Source organism: Vanessa cardui, chromosome 12, assembly GCF_905220365.1.
Source record: "Vanessa cardui chromosome 12, ilVanCard2.1, whole genome shotgun sequence".
Classification (NCBI taxonomy): domain Eukaryota; kingdom Metazoa; phylum Arthropoda; class Insecta; order Lepidoptera; family Nymphalidae; genus Vanessa; species Vanessa cardui.
The window spans coordinates 8717394-8739034 of NC_061134.1; the positions used below are offsets into that span (position 1 = coordinate 8717394).

The 21641-nt window shown below is 33.0% G+C and overlaps 3 protein-coding genes across 3 annotated transcripts in view; 2 read left to right on the top strand and 1 right to left on the bottom strand.

Annotated features, from left to right (window-relative positions):
• The window catches only part of LOC124534178 (probable ATP-dependent DNA helicase HFM1), a 39110-nt gene that overhangs the window by 7161 nt on the left and 10308 nt on the right, over positions 1-21641 (bottom strand). The window contains exons 13-15 of the mRNA XM_047109888.1: positions 5986-6217; positions 1592-1734; positions 428-612 (exon numbers count right to left, since the gene is read on the bottom strand). Of these exons, the coding sequence (XP_046965844.1) occupies positions 428-612; positions 1592-1734; positions 5986-6217 (560 nt within the window). The remainder of the gene's footprint in view (positions 1-427; positions 613-1591; positions 1735-5985; positions 6218-21641) is intronic.
• Positions 6789-8209, top strand: LOC124534022 (dynein regulatory complex subunit 2-like). Its single transcript, XM_047109644.1, has one exon. The coding sequence runs from the start codon at positions 6789-6791 to the stop codon at positions 8178-8180; it is 1392 nt and encodes a 463-aa protein (XP_046965600.1). The 3' UTR covers positions 8181-8209.
• On the top strand, positions 15259-19815 carry LOC124534024 (cuticle protein 10.9-like). The gene is made up of 3 exons (XM_047109647.1): positions 15259-15378; positions 18107-18223; positions 18966-19815. The coding sequence occupies exons 2-3, from the start codon at positions 18107-18109 to the stop codon at positions 19179-19181; spliced, it is 333 nt and encodes a 110-aa protein (XP_046965603.1). The 5' UTR covers positions 15259-15378; the 3' UTR covers positions 19182-19815.

Below are 21641 nucleotides of genomic sequence, written 5' to 3' on the forward strand. Positions count from 1 at the left end.
ACCTGAGATTGATGGCGTATTGGTATTGTAATGTGCTAATTTATATATGATATGGTGACCACTTACCACCAGGTTTACAAATCTGTGTAAAATATATTTTTTTTTATGTTATAGATTGGCGGACGAGCATACGGGCCACCTGATGGTAAGTGGTCACCATCACCCATAGACAATGACGCTGTAAGAAATATTAACTATTCCTTACATCGTCAATGCGCCACCAACCTTGGGAACTAAGATGTTATGTCCCTTGTGCCTGTAGTTACACTGGCTCACTCACCCTTCAAACCGGAACACAACAATACTGCGTACTGTTGTTTGGCGGTAGAATAACTGATGAGTGGGTGGTACCTACCCAGACGGACTTGCACAAAGCCCTACCACCAAGTAATTATAGATATAAGTATTTTCAAATTAAATTAGGCACCAGTTGAGCTTCATCTGTCTGCTGTTAATTTTCCCCTTCATAGGGAATCGTATGGTCGCCGCGGCGTTGTTCCTGTTCAAGGCGTTGAGACATCTTCGCTCGTCAACTCGGAGGTGCATGTCCGAGAGCTCGTGACTCTCGCACACGAGCCACAGGAGGCGTTCCAGGGATTCTGTGCCTTCCAACTTCGCAGAGATTACAAATCATGACGTTTTTAACTCATATGTAACATCGGTCTGGCATTATTCTTATTTAAACCCGCCATGAAATGACGACGAATCGACGACCTCCGTGGTCGAGTGGTGTGTACACCGGTTTTCAAAGGTATCACTCCGAGGTCCCGGGTTCGATTCCCGGCCGAGTCGATACAGATTATCATTAGTTTTCTACGTTGTCTTGGGTCTGGGTGTTTGTGGTAGCGTCGTTACTTCTGATTTCCATAAAACAAGTGCTTCGGCTACTTACATTGGGATCAGAGTAATGTATGTGATGTTGTCTCATATTTATTTATTTATTTATTATTTATAAAAAAAAAAAAAAATTAAATGCTCGACTCGTCTCGACTGGGACTATAACTCGCATAATTTAATGTATATTGGCCTTATATGGCGATTTTAAATTGCCACCGGTATTTTTTATCTCTTCGAGATAATTTTTACCTGAGATTAATAATGTAAAATAATATGAGAATATCAGACTTAATACTAGTATTATAATATATTAAGGATAATAGTGATGTCCTGAATTTTGGATAATCGATATAGATGTTCGATAATAAAATATGAATACCCATGTAATTACGTATAGCACACACACCAGACATTGAAACTTTTAATAGGTAGTCGGTCTGTAGCTTACAATTACCAATCATAATGCTCTATAAAATTGCTTTGATTATTTTACGTTTCCATGTACTCACAGGAGACTTCAAATTTAGTGTTGAATATACAAACAATACGTGAGGTGTCTTTTACTTACATTTTTATGTTGCGCTAAATAAATATCTTATTTTTTTAATCAATTATTCTGCCACATATGTTTTATACAAGTACCGTACGAATATTTGGCTTATCCGAATACTTTACCCTATTTCCTAAACTGAGAATATTTTATCTGAAATTTTGGAATTCGTGTCAAATAAATGAATATTAAAAAAATCAAAACCTTCATTATGAGTTTCATAGTTCCCAAATCTAAATAATATACAGACATAAGACGACCGGCTTCCGTCGATTCTATGCAGCTCGCTTCGTCCATTGTAATCAGCCCGGCCATAGCCAAACCATTCATCGCCTTTACGCAGAGCTCTGAAATATAACAAAAGTACGTACATACCGAAATTTCCCCTTTGATATGTGCTTGTGGCGGCCCGTCTGATTAGTACTGCTCATGACATATCCTAAGTAACATCATCACTTTTCAGTTTCATGAGATTTAGTCGTGAGCCAGCCGAATATTTCAAGATATATCTTGAAAACAAAACATATTTAAGGTAAACAGTGCATGGGATGTTATTTGCTTACGAATACATATTGGTGACTACTATTTTATTTTCTTTAATAATAATAATAATTTAGTGGAGTTGACTATTGCAAAACGAAGAAAGAACTCACGACCTTCACATCTCTAGATGTTGCACTGACATTGACCTTAATCAAAAATAATCATAGTTAATTGAATGTAGAATTAATGATGACAAATTAAAAATACATACATTTCGTATATCGAACATACAATTTCGTAGCAATTTTCAGATTTGGTTTATTCTGACGTCATCGATCGTATTAATCTAGATCATTGGACCGATGTCCCTACATATCATTAACCTTGTTCTTACCATCAGCTACATATTTGGCTAGAGCCGTGACTAAAAAAAACTTCATTTAAATTATTTTTCTCGCTAGACACTTGACCGTAAACGGAGAAAATAATTAATTATTCAAACGTCGCATGTAGGATGCGCATACGATACATTATCTTATTCAGTCACATTAATTAATCTACAGATTCTGTGAATTTCTTCCGTTCATCTTGTATGCTAATTTAGAGATGAGACGCTCAAACGTCGTACTTGACGTTTCTTTAAAAATAAACATGCACTCATTAGGTGCATCGATGACATTTCCAACTTTAATGGGTAAAGGGCATGCAATAGGCAGATGGTCTACGAAGTAATCTACGTAGATATTTATAAGCGTAAGCGTTTTATAATGAAAGGGAAACAATATAACAAATGACATATGTATAATACAAAACCCATTCTTCTTAAAAACACTTTTTTTGCAAAGGAGCTCGTTTAATCGCTATACCTATTCATTACTTATACTAGCACTAAAACAGTATTACTTACTATTATTGTTATCTAGTTTAATGGATGATTAAAATAATAAAAATTTGTAAGCAGGGCCGTATTTAGGGGAGGGCAACCGGGGCAACTGCCCTGGGGCCTCCACATGAGATGGGGCCTCCGCATGAGAGGGGGCCACAGTTTTCAGCAAGTTAACAAATACTGAGATATAGTCAAATTATAATAATGTTACTATTTAATATTTTTAAAGTTACCGATACAAATACGAAACAATTCATAGCTTACTGATTGAACATAAAAAAAAAAAAATTAATTCATAATAATATAATTATTAGGGTGTTCACGCTTCTGTTTGTCTAGGGCCCTCACTGCTTTGTGGCCCCGGGGCTCCACACCTTTAAATCCGACTCTGTTTGTAAGTGTTATACCTAACGTCTAATGGTGAAAACGTAGGGGCCTATAGAATTATTGACATTTGGCTCTATGTATAGACCTAACCCCGTTCTATCGGATGATCAAATATTTTTCTCATAGTAGGCTGACTTTTAAATGGGGCAACATACAGTAAGTATTCATGCCAGTAGGCGTTGATGCCGTAAGAAATACGAAAATCCCTATATCACAATTGCTATCTTGGGAACTAAGATGTTATGTCCCTTGTGCCAGTACTTAGTCTCACAGTTAACTCACCTTTCAATTTGATAAATCTTTTCATATTTCTTGTAGTTATGATACGGTACGTATTATTTTATAAGTATTATTTTATATACATACGTGTATAAATACAATACAATGCAGTGTTCTTTTGACTAATTATAATTTTTTAACTGTCTATAGTCCCTCTAAGTAAAACTTTGGTACACGTTTATGTTTACTGTTTATTAGCAACTAGTAAGTTTTCCTTATTATTTTAATGTATATAAAAAATAAACAAAACGTGATTATTCCTTAACTAACCAATTATTGAATCATCGTCGCGATAATAAAACAATTTAAAAGCAATTATTTTATATCAAATAGCAAAAAAATATTGATTGCTTGTTATAAATGATCTAAGAGAATGATATTTATAGATAATCGGATCGATAACTATTAATTGTTAAAAAAAATTAGACAATAAAGAAAAAATTTAATTCACATTGATGTTTGTATCTTTTAATTAAGAAATTATTCGTTTTTTTTACTATTACTTTTTTCAAACGCGTCTGCTTTTATTTTAAGTCATCTTTAGTATATATATAAAATAAAGTCATTTGAACGTGTTGGTTTGTGTATTCTTAGACTTTAAAATTGTTTCTATCAATATTTTTTTTATGGTATAGGTTGGTGGACGAGCATATGGGCCACCTGATGGTAAGTGGTCACCATTACTAATAGACAACGAAGCTGTAAGAAATATAAACTATTCCTTACATCGACAATGTGCCACCAACCTTGGGCAATAAGAAGTTATGTCTCTTGTGCTTGTAGTTACACTGGCTCACTCACCCGTCAAACCGGAACACAACAATACTGAGTACTGTTATTTGGCGGTAGAATAACTGATGAGTGGGTGGTACCTACCCAGACGGGCTTGCACAAAGCCCTACCACCAATATTTGACATATCTATAGTATACAGAACAACAATTCGATCGATAATAGACTTCGATCTATTACCTGATCTGGACTGATCTTAAAAATAAGTTTCAGTTTTTTATAAAAAAAAATCTACGCAATATAATTTCTACGTATGTATGTATAATTGCATATCACAGAGTCACTGATCCAGTCATATACACCGGAATATGCAAGCGATTCAGGTTAATACTAACACTATATATATATATTATAATTGATACCGAGCGAAGTCGGGTGCTACATATGTGAAGTATAAATTGCGTGCATCTTATTGCAAGGAGCGACGTGTGCTCAAGACTCATCCATCACGATCCGGAACTACCTACTTAGCGAGGCCATAAACGTCAGGGTGATGGTCTTTACAAGATTTTTATGTACATATTGTTTTGATTAACCATATAAATTTTTATTACAGCAATTATAAATTAAATAAAACTAGTTATAACGGATTTGAATCGCGTATATTAATTATTTTTGGCATCCCGACGTTTCGAGCACTTTACAGCGGTAGGGCACTTACACGGGTAGGTACCCGTGACCACGAACACTGTAAAGTGATCCAAATCCGTTATAACTAGTTTTATTTAAATGTGTAATAATCGCGAAAATTTAAGACAACAATTATAAATTATTTTTTACCGCAAATAAACAAATGATTATGATACGTGATAGTATCGATATTTTCGTGCTACGACACCTCGGTGTTTATTACATCATTTAAAGTAATTCGAAACTGTAATTAGTAAATATATGAACTTAAAATATAAGGTCTGCGTGATTGACGTATAATGATGGTAAATTAATACGTATGTTAACACACATTGACGCGTGCCTTGTTCAAATATCTATTATATACATAAATGTATGGAAATAAGTAATTATATTAAATATAAAGAAGTAGGTAATTTTTTAAATTTTATTGTTACTGAAATTAAATGTTTTCTATTTTTAAAATTAATAAAAGCAGGCAACTGGCTCATGAACATGGTGGTATCTTGAAAACAGTTTTTAACAGGAGCTTAAGGCAATTTAAATTTATGATTTCAAAAGTAAAACACATTACACAAAAAAGCGTCTTAGCTTTCCTTTTGATAAAAACAGAGATGCTCTTTGTTATCATGTTTAACATATTAATAACATCATATGCTTAACTAGAATTTAACGAAAATGTATGAGATTTAGGGATTCAAATATATTTAAAAATGTCTAAATTTAGGAAATCGATGAATATACGTTCAAAGAATATTTTTCCTCTTATTAGTCAGATAAGAAAGCTTTTCTTTGTAGCACATAGATTAGATCTAGAATCTATTCACAAGTATATCGTATAAATGCGATAAATCTCCAATAAAAATTGTAATGTATTTTTATAATAGAAACATCCTTAAGCAAACAGCAGCTGCCGCACATTATCTTCAAGTTCATTTAATGCCTATTATCACGTTAAAGAACCTCATCTATTACAATGCTTTAGTAAACATATTATATTTGTAAAGTTTCCTTATATGTTTTTGAATGCTTTAAATTAATAGACGAATCATGATTAAAATAAACACATTAAATACTCTTAACAAAATTTAAAGTATGCTTGAACAGTTACGGATTTGTATAAGTGATAACAAATATGTTACCTTCTATTTTCTTAGAAATTTGGTGCGCAGGCGCAGCTTGCGGAAGTCCCAGGTATCTCTTCGGATCACGCGCGGCTCGCACGCTAAGGAACGTCGAATTCAGCCATTGCACACACTGGGCGACGTCGCACACAGTGCCGAGCGCTGCCTCGCTATTTAGATTCTCAGCTAAGCGTTTGTGCAAGTAGCTTTGGAGAGGTTCGCTACCACCGACTAAAGCTTGATACCTGGACTGGATACGTTTAATAAAAAAGTAAACAAAAATACAATATACATCAACAATTTATAATATCTTACATTAAATACAATAGTTATTTATAATAGATGGCCCAGTGGTTAGAACGCGTGCATCTTAACCGATGATCGTGAGTTCAAATCCAGGCAAGCACCACTATATATAATGTGCTTAATTTGTGTTTATAATTCATCTCGTGCTCGGCGGTGAAGGAAAACATCGTGAGGAAACCTGCATGTGTCTAATTTCATCGAAATTCTGCCACATGTGCATTCCACCAACCCGCATTGGAACAGCGTGGTGGAATATGTTCCAAACCCTCTCCTTAACGGAAGAGGAGGCCTTTCTCAGCAGTGGGAAATTTACGGGCTGTTACTTTACTTTTTTTTTTACATATTAATTAGTGTAGCCATAATAAACTTAATGTCATTTCATATATATTTTTCATATTGTAATGATATGACACACTAACGACAATGTCAATGCGCTGACATTTGAGGAAACGCGTGAAAATTTGCATTTTGTTTGAATTCCACTTACAGAGTTTTTGTATATATTTACTTATACCATGGGTTTATCTAAAGAGGAAAAGAAAGCCAAGAAAGAGGCTAAAAGGTTAGAAAAACTTAAGGCAGAAAATGAGGCAAGAAAAGCGTTAAAGCGTCAAGAACTCGAACGGGAAATAGCGGCACAGGCTCGGAAACGTGGCGAGTTAGACAAGAGCTGGCGTGAAATGATGCTCAAAATAAAAGAGCCTATATTCAAACAGGACATCGAAGTACTGTGGCATACATTCGAAAGAGCGTATGATAAAAAAGATTACTTAATTAAATACGTAATGCAGTTGATGGGTGTCGCTGATGATCAGTTTCAGAGAACTGTAGCTAGTTTTTGTGACACAATAGACACGATGATAAATAAGTTCCTTTCAGAGTTAGAGGACCTAACAAAATATAACGATATAAGAACGTCTCAAATACTTAAATCTGGCGAAGACGAAGCTTCAGGTATAGCCACTGATCATAATGCAGCCGAAACTCATCTACAGCTTTTACTTTTTCATGGACGTACAACAGCGGATTCTATGGCTTGGACTACTAGGGGCGAAAATTTAGTCAAGGAAGATGAGGAACGAAGTAAATATGCTAATGAACGAGAAAATTTGCGTTCGTTCCTCGAAAACACTTACAACTCTACTTGGGATGAATACAAAGCTGTATTGAAATTTTATGTCGTTGAAACGGCTGAAAATCAAAAACAAGTACGTAAATTGCGAAGGAAGGAAAATCTAATGGCTGATATTATTGCGTCTCAGGCAAAAAAAATTGCCAACAGTGACGGTCTGTTGAAACGTCTTCGATCTGAATTAGCGGCATACGAATCGGGTACGAAGCAAGCAGTGTTTCGAGATCGCCGAGATCGCCACCGGGCAGCATTCTTTAGATTAAAAAAAACGTTGGCAGATGGTTGCGCTGTTGATGCAAATCAAATGGCAGAGTTAGTTAGACAGTCCGATAGCGCCCTAGAATGGCTTGAAGCAGCTTATAAAAAAGGTGAAAAAATATTACGTATGGCTGCACTTTGTAGAAAATTTGAAACGCAACGGGAAAAGGTATTGCCTTTCGGTTCCAACCAGCCGTATTCCCCAGCAGAAACGAAAACAAACTTACGACAGCAACATTCAAGTGAATCATTGGTCGCTAATGCCATGTCCTCTACGGGAGGACTTACGAGACTGTGGCAGAAAATATCCAACGCCGAATTGACAAGGCGGGCTTTGGCTCGTGAAAAAATGTTTTTAGAGAAAGAAAACGCTTTGATTATACAAAAAATACAGGAATATCAGGAGTCAAACACGATAGCCGAGAGTCGTAAATGCCCCTGTGATCCAAGCAAGACGGACGCCTCTAACCGTCCTGTAGCTATAGACGGTGTATTGGAAGTACTTAAATATAAATGATTATTTTTTATGACTTATATTCTCATTTTTATCATAAACAGACCAAAAAACCTATAAACCAAAAGCAGTGTTCTTATATTTAGGTAAACACAATGATGTAAAACTAATTTTACAGTTCCTGGGAATCCTCAGACTTTTAAATAAATTTTGTCACATCAAGGCAAGCGGCGTGAGCGTTGCATGTTGCAATGACATAAGGTATAATACACAACACAAGGCGCAAACGATGCCACTTTGACCTTACCTACTTCTAAATTTGTGGGACACGACACGACCAAGAAGCGTTTATTTTTAACACGAAGATTAAAATGTGATAGTTTATGAGAATTCTAAGATATGTTCTTAGAAATTTTTACTCAAACCTAAGAAACTCGTCCAATAATTATATTACAAGATGTGGAAATAGAGCTTAGAGAAAATCTTTAATAGCAACTCACAATCGCTCGTCACTGCTTGTATATTGCACCAATCTAAAATGTCAATCATTATAGAAATTTAAGATTGGGTGATGCTTTATAGTAATGTTATTAGCTTATGAAAAATTTATTTGTGAATGTGTCTGTTAATGTTAAAAAAGGTGCAATTGTTACTATGACTTTATTTGATGTGAACATTTATAATTAAAAACCAATTTTGAAATTGCTTTAGAACAAAGCTTAATTAATATAAACTATGATTAAAATTGTAGATTTATGATTAATAAATATAATACTTTTCAGTAAGTAAAGACTTTTTGTAGCTATGTTATTACGTTTTTAAAGAACCGATCATTTGTTAGGGAGGATTATTAAATATTTTAAGACGACTAGATTCCAATTTATACATTCATCAATGTTAACGTTGTTTCACGAAATCCTATACATAAATTATAATTAATTTTAAATCTGATAAGTCCAACATATGAAACAAGCGACGAGATTTTTTAGAATTGAGTTACAAAAACGTTATTATTTGATATTTAACACTGACAATTCGTTAATGTTTCCTTCGCATGTAATTAGGTATAAGAAAAATATGACAACAATCGCACGTTAAATGAATAAATTAAATCGAAAATCTGAACAGCTATTATTCTGAACAATAAAATTACAACTCGGCATCGATTGTACACTCAGTACATCAAAATGCACAACAAGAATATTAATTTTATCGATTTCGTTCTGAAAATGAATCGATAGATAGCAATAGTCCCTCGCTCACGAATACATATTTTCGATCAGTAAATAAAGAGCCATTTTGTTTTTTAATTATAGTACTGCATTGTGATTTTTATCGTCATTAAATAATGTTACAAATATGTTTACCGTTATGAAATTTATTCATAATTAATTACCGATTTATACACATTTAAAATATAAAAGTCCAGGAAAACCGGAGTAGTAGAGTAAATTCCGAATAATATCTAATCAATTTTATAAGCAACGGAAACCGTAAATACTAAAAGGAAAATTAAAAATCAGCCTGATAATGCTTTCGAGTACTTACCATTGCTTGAAAAATTTAGCTTTCCTCTTAATCTGCTAAAGAATTCAATGCGTACATAAATATACTTATATACGTTACAAATTTTATTATATCTGTGTCACAAGTTATGATGATCGCTTTCACCGGGTCTGTGGTGAAGATAGTCCTACAAGGAAGATGGACGCCCTAGATAACACAATGAACTGTATTATTATGAATGAACTCACAGAACGTTCTATGAAACTAAGATTAATTTGTTTTCACTCATTTAAAGGGTAGATTTGCGTCACACGCGCAATATTATTAGCTTTATCACGACTTACAAAGCGTTGTAATGAGCTTTAGAATTATTGTAGCGGTAATTTTGTTCGCAATTTTGTTTTTGTGCCAAATTATGTTTGTTGTTTCACTTTACGCATAATTATACGTTTTATTTTATATGAGTATTTTTAAGAATACTATTGAAATAGAAACTTAATTCAATCTAAAAACAGTATAATCGTTGTCCAAACCATAAAAATAGGCTAGAACACCGGCTTAAAATTTAACCAAAATATAGCAAAATATTAATTATTTAAATAAAATATGAAGTTAGCATATCATCAATAATTTAAAATAATATTCTTATTGTATTAATTTGGTTATATTGTATAAAAAAATGAACCACAATTTGCCAATAATTATTTCTTATTTATCGAAGCGGATAATTAATTAAGTAAGTACATAACTGATGGCAGTATTATTGGAAGCTTATAAACAAATTATTACGCAAATATATAATTTTAATCCGTCATATAGAAGACCTTAACGGTTTTTAATTATATTATATTTCATAGAAGCAATTAGTTGATTAATTAATTGCTTACGATTGTAGCTTTTCCATCATCTCTCATCGAATCACATATCCAGGGGTTCATGGCCGTGAAATTGATTGGTAACCAAAATAAACGACGTATGATATTATGAAATGTGTCCAATAACACAATAACTATAATCACAGACACAGCTGTCGCAAACATGCCTTCTAGTATATTTGCGTATATTAGATTTTATGTTAGTGTTTTTTTCTAGATAACGGGTTGCTTTTTAATATCTTTTTTTTATTTCGATGGGCTAGGAAGAAATCGTTAATAACTGATAATACCTACACCTTATTGTCGTACACATAATTACTATTTTACTAGTGATGTAAGTGTAACCTCATTTACAAATGTATGTTCAAATTTAGGTGTTCTTTTTTCAATGATTTTCCATTTGAAAATGACTTTTCAAAATTTTATTTTCATACTTATCGTGATTTAATAAGTGCAAAAATATTTTCTTAGACACGTTATAGGTACTTCACTACAAAGCTTTGCTTGCACATTTATGGTACTTTTGAATTTAAACTTAAAGATAATTACAATTATTTGCTGAATCATTTATGTATCGGTTTGATAAAGTTGAGCTGAGATGGTCGAGAGGGGTTAGAACGCGTCCATCTTAACCGATGATTGCTGGTTCAAACCCAGGCAAGCACCACTATAAATATGTGCTTAATTTGTGTTTATAATTCATCTCGTGCTCGGCGGTGAAGGAAAATCGTGAGGAAACCTGCATGTGTCTATGAATCCTGGAATGTGTTCCAAACCCTCTCCTTAATGGAAGAGGAGGCCTTATCTCAGCAGTGGGAAATGTACAGGCTGTTACTTTACTTTAACTTTACCTTTTTTCTTTACTTTTGATAAAGTTTAAAGAGTATATGTAATTATTTAGAGGAATATTATACAATATTACTACGGTACCATTTCGATGACCTGAGGTAGACAGTAAAAATGATAATAAACAACACAACTTCACTCAACTCTTCGATTTTGAGCTGGTTTTATATATTCTGTTGAAATTAATTAGTCCATGTATAACATTGACATTTTTTAATATTTGTGTAAAAAAAATATATTTTATTTTAACCCAATTTCAGCTAATATTGAAAAATTGACTGCTTAATGATAGAATTGGACTTTTTTTAGTCATAGACATTGGAACTGTAAGAAGTATACAGTGGTACCCGGTATCGTCGAATAACAGTAAAAAGCATATAAAGTGATTGCTCTCATTTGTAAAGTTGAAGTTTACAAAACTGCTATGCTACCCGATGCTTACGTTTTAAAATAATGTACCTATGCTTAAAATTTCAGTTTTAATGCCTCAGCAGTTTTGGCTGTACCTTGAAACTATATCTTCAATTCGACGCTAATCGCTCGATTTAAGATATAACAGGTATATCCCTTGTAATTAGATGCCTATAATTTAGTCTATAATATAATTATAGAGTTCATATATATATACAAAATGTTGATTGGGGAAGAGTGAGGGGTGAGTTGTACCCACCAAGACCATCAAACAATTCTACCACAGGTTTAAAAATTCGTAGTATCTACTACAATAGATAATAGGTACTGGTTCTTTTCAACCGACTTCAAAAAGGAGGAGGTTATCAATTCGTCTGTATTTTTTTTTTTATGTTTGTTACCTCATAACTTTTTACTGGGTGGACCGATTTTGATAATTTTTTTTTGCTTGAAAGGTAGTGCTTCCCGTGATGGTATCCGTATGAAAACGACGTAAGTCTTAAATTTGCATTATGTATGTGCGCGCTAAATAGGTGAATAACTCAAAATTGGTTGGCACAATTTTGATGATTCTTTTAAAATTATAAAGGACATACTTTAAGGGTAGTTTGGTGAAAGTTTGGTAAAGTTCTGAGTATAGGATCCATGACAAATTAAGGGAACGGGAGGGAACGGAACAATTCTGAGGAGCACGTTAGCAATACTCGGTCGAATCTTTTATTTATGGGTTACTTGGATATTTGAATCACCTTCCGGAACGTGGTTATGTTCATGTAATTGTCATAATCGAATATTATAATCAACTAGCGACCCGCCCCGACTTCTCACGGGTGCAAAACTGATACTAAATATACTAAAGAATTTGTTTATTTACGACATCACATTGCAAACTTCTAAAATTGTCAGTGTTTCTTTACTATATTGTTCATTTATTACATACACAAACCTTCCCCTTGAATCACACTATCTAATAAAAAAAACCGCATCAAAATCCGTTGCGTAGTTTTAAAGATATAGGGACAGAGAAAGCGACTTTGTTTTATACTATGTATTGACGGAACTCCTAAACGGCTTACAGTTAGGGTGCGATTTGGGACAGAATTTCTTACTGTCTTTAATCAAATTTTGTGTATATGATGTGATGTCATATGATGTACGACATAGCATACGAATAGCTCTTTTGCAAAGTTTTTTTACTGAGGTCGATTACAGCTCATTCGAGGGTGGTACCTTGTAGTTTATGCCGCATGACGTATTAAAGCCGCATTTTCGAAAATCTATTTTTGCTTTATTCGAAAGTTTCTTTTGAAATTGTCCCCGAAGTAGTTTCTGATTCATATAAACGGCACGCTTAATCTATCCATATTAAAAAAAAATGTTAGTCTACATCAGCTTCACTTAAAATCAAAAAATAAATAAAATTTTAACAAAAAGAAAAACCGACTTCAAACAAAACACTATTTTAAAACAAATAAAAATGCACTAAAAAGTAATAAAAATAATTGCATATTTAACATATTTTTAAGAGTCCTCCTAGGTAAAATGAAATGAAAAATATTAGACTACTTAAAAGTCGATTTACGATTATATACTAGTCAAAACAAAATAAGGGCCACCATGGTTTTTTAGTGGATTAAAAAAAATATGGGGTTTAGGGATATGCAAATGATTAGATTAAATTATTTAATCAATTTTTAATGTAAAGAGCAGCAGATATTGTTTTTTTCCTCTAAAATTAGCATCACTTTCATTTTTTTTAGAAAAATCGACTTTTTAACCTAAAATACACAATGTGAAAAAAGTGTCTAATTTAAAAAAAAAACTAAAGATTTGTTGAAATGTTAATTTTTTCAGTAACGTGTGTGTCCTTCCCTTTTTCGAACACATTATTCAAGACTCGAAGGCTCTCCACTAGATGTCGTATTGTCTCCTGTGGGATTTGGTCCCAGCTTGTCTTTAGCACGTTGATGAGCTGTCGTTCGTTTCATTTGTGTCACGAACGCTTCTTTTTAACAAATCCCACATGTGCGCAATAGGGTTAAGGTCCGGGCTACTGGCGGGCCACGGCAGCACCCGTACACCAGCTTCTTCTACTGCTCGACAGTAGCTCTAGCTGTATGAGAGCGGGCATTGTCGTGCATTAATTGGTATCCTGCACCAATTCTTTGTGTAAATGTCACCACGTGGGGTCTTATGACCTGCTCAATGTACCGTTGTGCCGTTACCGTGCCTACGTTGAGAATTACGACCTCGTTTCCACCTGATAGTGAGATTCCGTCCCACACCATTATGTTGGGACCCCCGAATCTGTCACTTTCGTGGATGCAAGCATCGGGAAATCGCTCTCCTTCTCATCTCCAAACTCTAATGCCACGATCATCACTAAAAAAAATCACTTTGGATTCATCTGTGAACAATACCTTGCTCCAGTCATAGATGTTCCAGACCTGGTGCTGCCTCGCGAACGTTAATCGCCTTGCACGATGCGCGGATGTCAGTGGAATTCGCACTACTCGTCGTCTAGAGAACTGTTGGTCTTCATGCAACCGATTCCTAATCGTTTGGTCACTCACGCGGGTGCCCGTCGCCTGGCGCAAGCGGTTTTGTGAGGAGCGGGCGGTGACGACTCGCTCTCTGCGCGCAGTTAACCGTATGTAGCGGTCTTCCTGTGCTGTGGTTGCTCGACTCCTGCCTGATCTTGGTCTTCTGGTAACTCTCCCAGTCACTTGAATCCTAATCCAAGCATTCTGGATTGCTCGCTGTGAAAAACCCAGCTGCAGAGCTACAAAATGCTGCGAATGACCCTGTTGAATCAGCGTTATGGCCCTAGTTGTGATCTGTATGTCCATATGTCTTTAAATCCTTGGCATTGTTCTTTCAAAATGATAATCACGCACTAACGAAAAGAATTCCTGCAGTTCACGAAGAACTTGACACTTTAAATGGCTCAAAAAATCGACTTCAAATACGGTAATTTTTAGTGACTTCGAAAAAAAATTCATATTCTACCCAGTTCAAAAATTAAGTAAGTGATATACTCTCATATTTTTTGTCAACACTTAATGTAACGCCACAAAAAAAACTTAACCGGTACCGATAGCTTAAAATTTATTAGATCGCTTCAAACGTCAAAATAAACAAGCGGCCCTTATTTTGTTTTGACTAGTATATAATGTAGTTATAATTATTGCTATATTTGGAGTCGGTGTCAGCCACGGGTACCCGCTTCAACAATCAGTGCATTTTTAGTGCATTTTTATTTGTTTTAAAATAGTGTTTTGTTTGAAGTCGGTTTTTCTTTTTGTTAAAATTTTATTTATAAATATACTATATTTTGTAATCAAAATCCTATTTTGTTTTTATAAGCATAATTAAAAAACATGTCCTTAAAAAATCCAATAGCGTCCGATATAGTGCGTTAGATGCTAGCCGTGCATGTGTGGAGGTTTTGCTACGTTATGGAGATATTGCAGCATCTTCTCGATGCCTGGGAAGCTGCAGGGTGACTATATAAATGTAGAACGAGGTAGGGGCGCGACATCAGTCGACTTGAAGCACGCTTAAGGCACTATCGTCTCATTCATATCGTATTTAGTGTTTGTGTGTGCTTTTGAGTATATACGGTAAGTTTATATTTTACTAAAATAAATATTTTTTTGATGTCAATAAATTTATATTGTACTACTAACGAGTTTTAATACAATTATCTTTAATGTTAAATAGAACTCTGACCTTGTGCTTAGATGAATTTCCCACCGAAAATACATGTGTGGGAATCATATTTTTTGTGTCATTTTTTTTTTCGAAAAATAATGCAATTCATATCATTTAGTATTTATTTATAGTTTTTTATTTATATGATGTTATTCTTAGAAGATTCTATAATAATATTTACAAATAAGATTAACTTCAATGAATCCATAGTTGCACTAATCATCATATGGAGTATAAGCCTTGATTTAGAACTCTATCACTTTAAATGTGTTACAATTATTTGCAGTTCGATTTATCTTGTTACAAATAGTCTTATTATACTATAATATAATGTAAAGGAATCACCATTGTCTAGTAAAGTATTTTAACATTAAAAGAAACATCGATGTATGTCAATATCTCACAAAGGAGTTTCGGAGATATATATTCGTAAAATACAAAACGTTCGCTTTGGATATTATTTTCAAACGCTAACGTTCGTAATCACATTATTTTTATTGTAATATTGTGATAGCTATCAATTGCTTAAATCATTAAGCCAATTGTTCGTTCCTGTATATTCGCAAAAAGGTGTGAATGTGGGTCACTATTACAAGATCCGAAGTGTCGCATGCCATTGAAATGTGTAATAAAAACTTTGACACTGAAATTCTACAGCCTATTGTTCATATCTAGAGTTATTTAGTACGAAAGGGTAATTATAATGGATTATTTGTCGTATTTACGAAGAAGCATCTTATTTTCTTTAACGATACGTTCGAATGTTATTACAAACAAAGTAGTTATTTAAGGCAATTGCCTTTACGCTTCGGTAACTTGTGAACCGCAGTTATACGCGTAAGAGCATAGCAACTATTAATTTGACGCGTACGACTCATCAACGATCAAATGCACTAAAGAAAAGGTTACAAATAAAAATAACTTATCACAATGTAACATAGCATAGCATAGTTTAGGTCAATAATAAAGGATTATAATATATGTTTATATTGCCCATGAATTTGTAAGATATGTCGATTGACAAAAATATAATAATAATAAAACAATTCACTTATACACTAAAAATGTGAAGGTATATAGGAATAAAAAATAAATACAAATTTAACAATAAAATAAGATGTATCTTTTGTAGGTAAAATATTTAGCAATAAATTCGACAAATGGGCTAAGATTTCTAACTTCATTATAATCAAAATAAAAAGTATATTAAAACATAAGCACTACGAGAAGTATCTAACTTCCATTGTTAAAATATTATTAATTGTAGAAATAATAATTCGAGTTCTCCTATCGTGGCTCTAAGAAAAACCACATAATAATTAGCTTCGCAATCACATGTCTGCAACGATATCGAGACAAAGATAATTTTCCCGCAGGAATCGATCACGCGAGGCCAAACAAAAGTCAATTATTGACATACCGATTTTTTATGCAGATTGCGACCTCAAACACTTCGCTAATGTCTAATTGATCGCTATTATCATATTTCAATTTCAATTCGTTGATTTTAGTTTAAATATTCGTGTCGTTAATGCGATGAGACGCTTAGGTTTTTACGGATACATTAATCTGTGTATACTATTCATTTATATAAATCTATTTCTCTAATCAAAGGTATTTAATAGTTCGATTTGGAAAATGATGCGATTGTATTTTGTTTACTAAATGAAAAGCGTATCGACGCTACTATAACACCAAGGTTTAATATAAAATACGGTGAAAACAAATTTATCCAAATTTTATAACGGGTGAAACCGCGTAGGGTAGCTGCATTTTTCATATATTTCAAGAGTCATCACATTGTTAATAAGAAACCAAAACTATACATATCGATATAATATATCCAGTCATAAAATATGTATAGAATCAAAAATGTCATGCTTTAAATCGTTTAGCTTGATTATAGAACTTGTGGTGATACACGCACACAAGTTTAAAATGAAAGAAACTAAGACGCGGGAATACGAATAAGCGCTTTTATAAATTGCATCTTATACTTAAATTGAAGTAATTATACTGACAAATGATAATAATACACTTTACATTTTAAAACAAGCAATAAAACACATTCTTGCAATATATACCTACATATATATTAATTTTAATGTAGGTATTACATCAATGTTTTATTTATAAAAGATTCCATGTCAATTACATTTGTTGTTATCATTAAATATGTAATGATATTTCTTAAACGACCTAATTAATTTACACGAGAAGCTAGCAATAGGTGTTGCATTACATACAATGTAGTTATATATTATGTTTCATATAATAATATTCCGTAATAATTATCCAACTATCGGGTTAAATGGCCATAAACAAAGATGTCAACAACGATTATTTTTTTTATTAAAAAAAAGTCATGAATAAAACAATAATGAATAAATCGTAAATAGCATTAACATCCGGTTCTTATTATTAGATAAGTTTATAAAGAAAATAATAATAAAACGTCCATTTTTTTCTGAAGTGGACTTACTATACTATATTTTATGGAACCCCATTTGTCATCCATAGTATATATAAAAAAAATTAGGCAAATTATAAATTATTAACTTAATCTGTGAATGCTACACAGGTAAAACAAATTTAAGTACAAGAAACCATCTTTAAATGTATAAAATTTATTCGCAGATGACGTCCGTACAGTGGTTAGCGTGTGCTGTCGTGTTGGTGTGTGTCAGCGTACACGTATCATCTGCGCCTGCGCCTGCGCCAGCGCCGCAAGAAGAGAATTATCCACCAATGCCAGTTAGTATCTCAATTATTATTACATTCATTTTGCACACAATAAAATTCTATTTACCTACTTAATTAATAGCTAATCAAAAACAATACCATACTCAATTCACATGACTAAAGTTTATATATCATTAAGGTAAGGACCAGATTGACTCTTAAAACTACAATTAACAGGTTTACCCATTCATAGCGCACTAATCTTGTACCTCGAATTACTATCGGAGGCATCTCAGGCATTATGCTAACGATGTGAACTTACGACTGAGTACCCTAATTAAACGCTATTGCGTCCAACCGCCTTTGTGCGCGCTCTCTGACTATATCTAATCTTTATCATTAGTAACATTAAACAATAAAGAATTCAATTCAATACCATTGTTTCTAAGACGAATATAAATTTAATTTATTTTAAACATAATGTAAATACCAAAAGTAATTGTCAGTTCAATGTTTTTACTTTTATAAATACTAAACGCGCGTAAGTATTTCGTAACGCTTCTTTCGTAATAGTAGTAGGTAGGTATGTCGTTTATATTCATTGACAGTTTTGGTAATACGTATTGTTCATTCATATATGACATTGGACTTTAGAAATGCGTATATTACAAACTTTTTTTATCTTGAACATAATAACAGTTCTTCTATCTATAATAATATATTAACCCCATAAAGGAATCAATAAAATCGTGTTTTTAGTATATATTATGTAATAAATACAAGAGATGCTGTTTCATAATAAATTATTTTTCAGTATGAATATAAATACGATGTAGAAGATCAAGAGAAACTGCTCTACTTTGGAGCGAATGAAGCAGGAGACGCACAAGGCAAGGTCATTGGTGGCTACCGAGTTCTCCTTCCTGACGGTCGTCTCATGAGCGTTGAATATACAGTAGAGGGCGACAGTGGTTTCGTCCCAACGATCAAGTTCGAGGAAAACGCTAATCCATTTGGCAAAAGGAAGTAGGTCGGTAGTAAAGGAAAATGCGTGAATGAAAATTTGTGAAACAACTGTAAATGTTTGTAATTTATATTATATAGGACTTTATCGATATGTACAAACTTATAAGAATTTTTACATATGGGCCAGGTGTTGCCATAACTTTGTGTTCAAATAAGACAATATTATTAAAATAATATTTGATATCATAACTCATATCCATAGTCGAAAACTGTCTCAAAAGAAAATTATGCAGCGTTTTTTTTTATTTATTTTTGTTAAGTAAAAACACGATTTAAAGATCAAAATAACAATGTTATGTTATCGCGATTTTTTATACTGTTTTCGTTAATTTTGTAAATAAGCAATAATAGTTTTGATAAGCTTAGTTTTCTACGAATAAGCTTCCAAAATTATCTGCGAAATGTGTTTGTCTTATATTAAACATATCAGGCAAGTTACCAATCCTGTGATTATAATTATTATCATATAGATCATTGTGAATATTTTGTAAGGTTGGTTTGACCGTCACAATCGCCTTTTGCATGTACATAGTACAATCGTTTATGGTTTAGCACAGACCTATTTCCTTTTTTTACGTCCTAGTTTAAATATTCTTATTTTATGTAAGTTTTTAAGAAATAAACATTTTGATACAAAACGAATGGTTTATATTTATTTTTAATGTACTAACCAATTCGCATTTTACAAACTTTTTAGACGTTGGCAATAGCTTAGTTAATATTCTTAATGTAATCAAATCAAATAAACCAAAGAAGCATTAGAATTTTTTAGATATATAATCGAATAAAAAATGAGCTAAATCGTCATCATATAAATTGTGTTATTCGTCAAGTTGGTTATTACTTTTAAACTGAAACTATTCTTTCATTTGAATTATAAACAGTATTTCCTTAAGCCATAGACGTACAAACTATTTTTAACAATAGTAATATCCATTAATTAAAACTTGGAGGTCCAATTAAATTAATTTTATTTATTTTTCATATGCTTCATATATTATAACTAACATTACTTGTATCAAATATTTGGCATAAATAAATAAATTTGAATAATTCTAATAACTTGGATGTATGAGTATTACGAAGTTTTAAAACAATAAATTTTAATGTTGTTTTTTTTTTTTGAAAATATATATAGTATTTTAATAATGCGTTATAAAAACATATAAGTAAAAAACGAATTTTCTTAAATAATAATGCAAAACGAATACAATTTCGGTGCAAAATATCAACCTAATTACTTCCGCGGCTATTAAAATTGTTAATTAGTATGATTTTATTTCACATCTTGATGATCATGAAGTATTTATTCGTTGCTCTACGAATAACGTACATCTGTCGATACAGGCGTTGATACTAATTAATAGAAAATTGGTAGTGTTTTAATCTCGTTCCTCAAATACCGCGTATACCCAATCAAGAGTCGAGATGGCCCAGTGGTTAGAACGCGTGCATCTTAACCGATGATTGCGGGTTCAAACCCAGGCAAGCACCGCTGATTCATGTGCTTAATTTGTCTTTATAATTCATCTCGTGCTCGGCGGTGAAGGAAAACATCGTGAGAAAACCTGCATGTTTCTAATTTCATCGAAATTCTGCCACATGTGCATTCCACCAACCCGCATTGGAACAGCGTGGTGGAATATGTTCCAAACCCTCTCCTTATTGGAAGAGGAGGCCTTATCTCAGTAGTGGGAAATGTACAGGCTGTTACTTTACTTTACTTACTTTTTACCCAATCAAAGGAGTAAAGGATTATGGACCTTACGTTTAAACATTCCATATGATTAGCCAATAGCTTTGTATATAAAGATTGTTTTATATTATTGATAAACGGACGGGTAAACGGGCCAAATGAAGATAAGTGGTCACCGCTGCCCGTACTTATATACCTACTGCAAGAAATTATAACGATTCCTTACATCATAATACGCCAACAACCTTGTAAGTCCCTTGTGTCGTACATGTGTAGTTACACTGGCTTACTTACCCTTCAAGCCGAAATACAATAATAATAGATATTGTTGTTTGACGATAGAATATGTGATAAGTGGATTTGCACAAAGCCCGTCCAGATATTTTTATTAATGTATTCAAAACTATTTCACTAAACTGCCTTTATTCCTTTCACATCCCAAGTTCCAAAAATATCCTTTGAATCCTTAATAAATACCATTAATTTAAGGTCTCTACAAACGAAATTGCGTCAATTCAATATCAGACTTTGAATATTTTATCTTGTATATCTCTATGTTGTCGTATCTGTCGTTTGGTCTGGTTTGATTAACTGGTCGAATCGAAATTGAGTAAATTGCGCTCCATTACTCGTGCACAAAATTGTGCATTACATCAAAACAATATCATAAAGACGATAGGTAGGAAGATAGTAAGGTATGAGTGTACGTTCATAAAGAAAAAAGAACGGAAAAAGAAGAAAGAAACGAAAAAGGTGGCCCACTTCTGA

Coding starts and splice junctions, on each gene's coding strand:
- LOC124534024 (XM_047109647.1), top strand. CDS start 18,107: ATGACGTCCGTACAGTGGTTAGCGTGTGCTGTCGTGTTGGTGTGTGTC. Junction 18,224..18,965: donor AGAATTATCCACCAATGCCA/GTTAGTATCTCA, acceptor ATTATTTTTCAG/TATGAATATAAATACGATGT.
- LOC124534022 (XM_047109644.1), top strand. CDS start 6,789: ATGGGTTTATCTAAAGAGGAAAAGAAAGCCAAGAAAGAGGCTAAAAGG.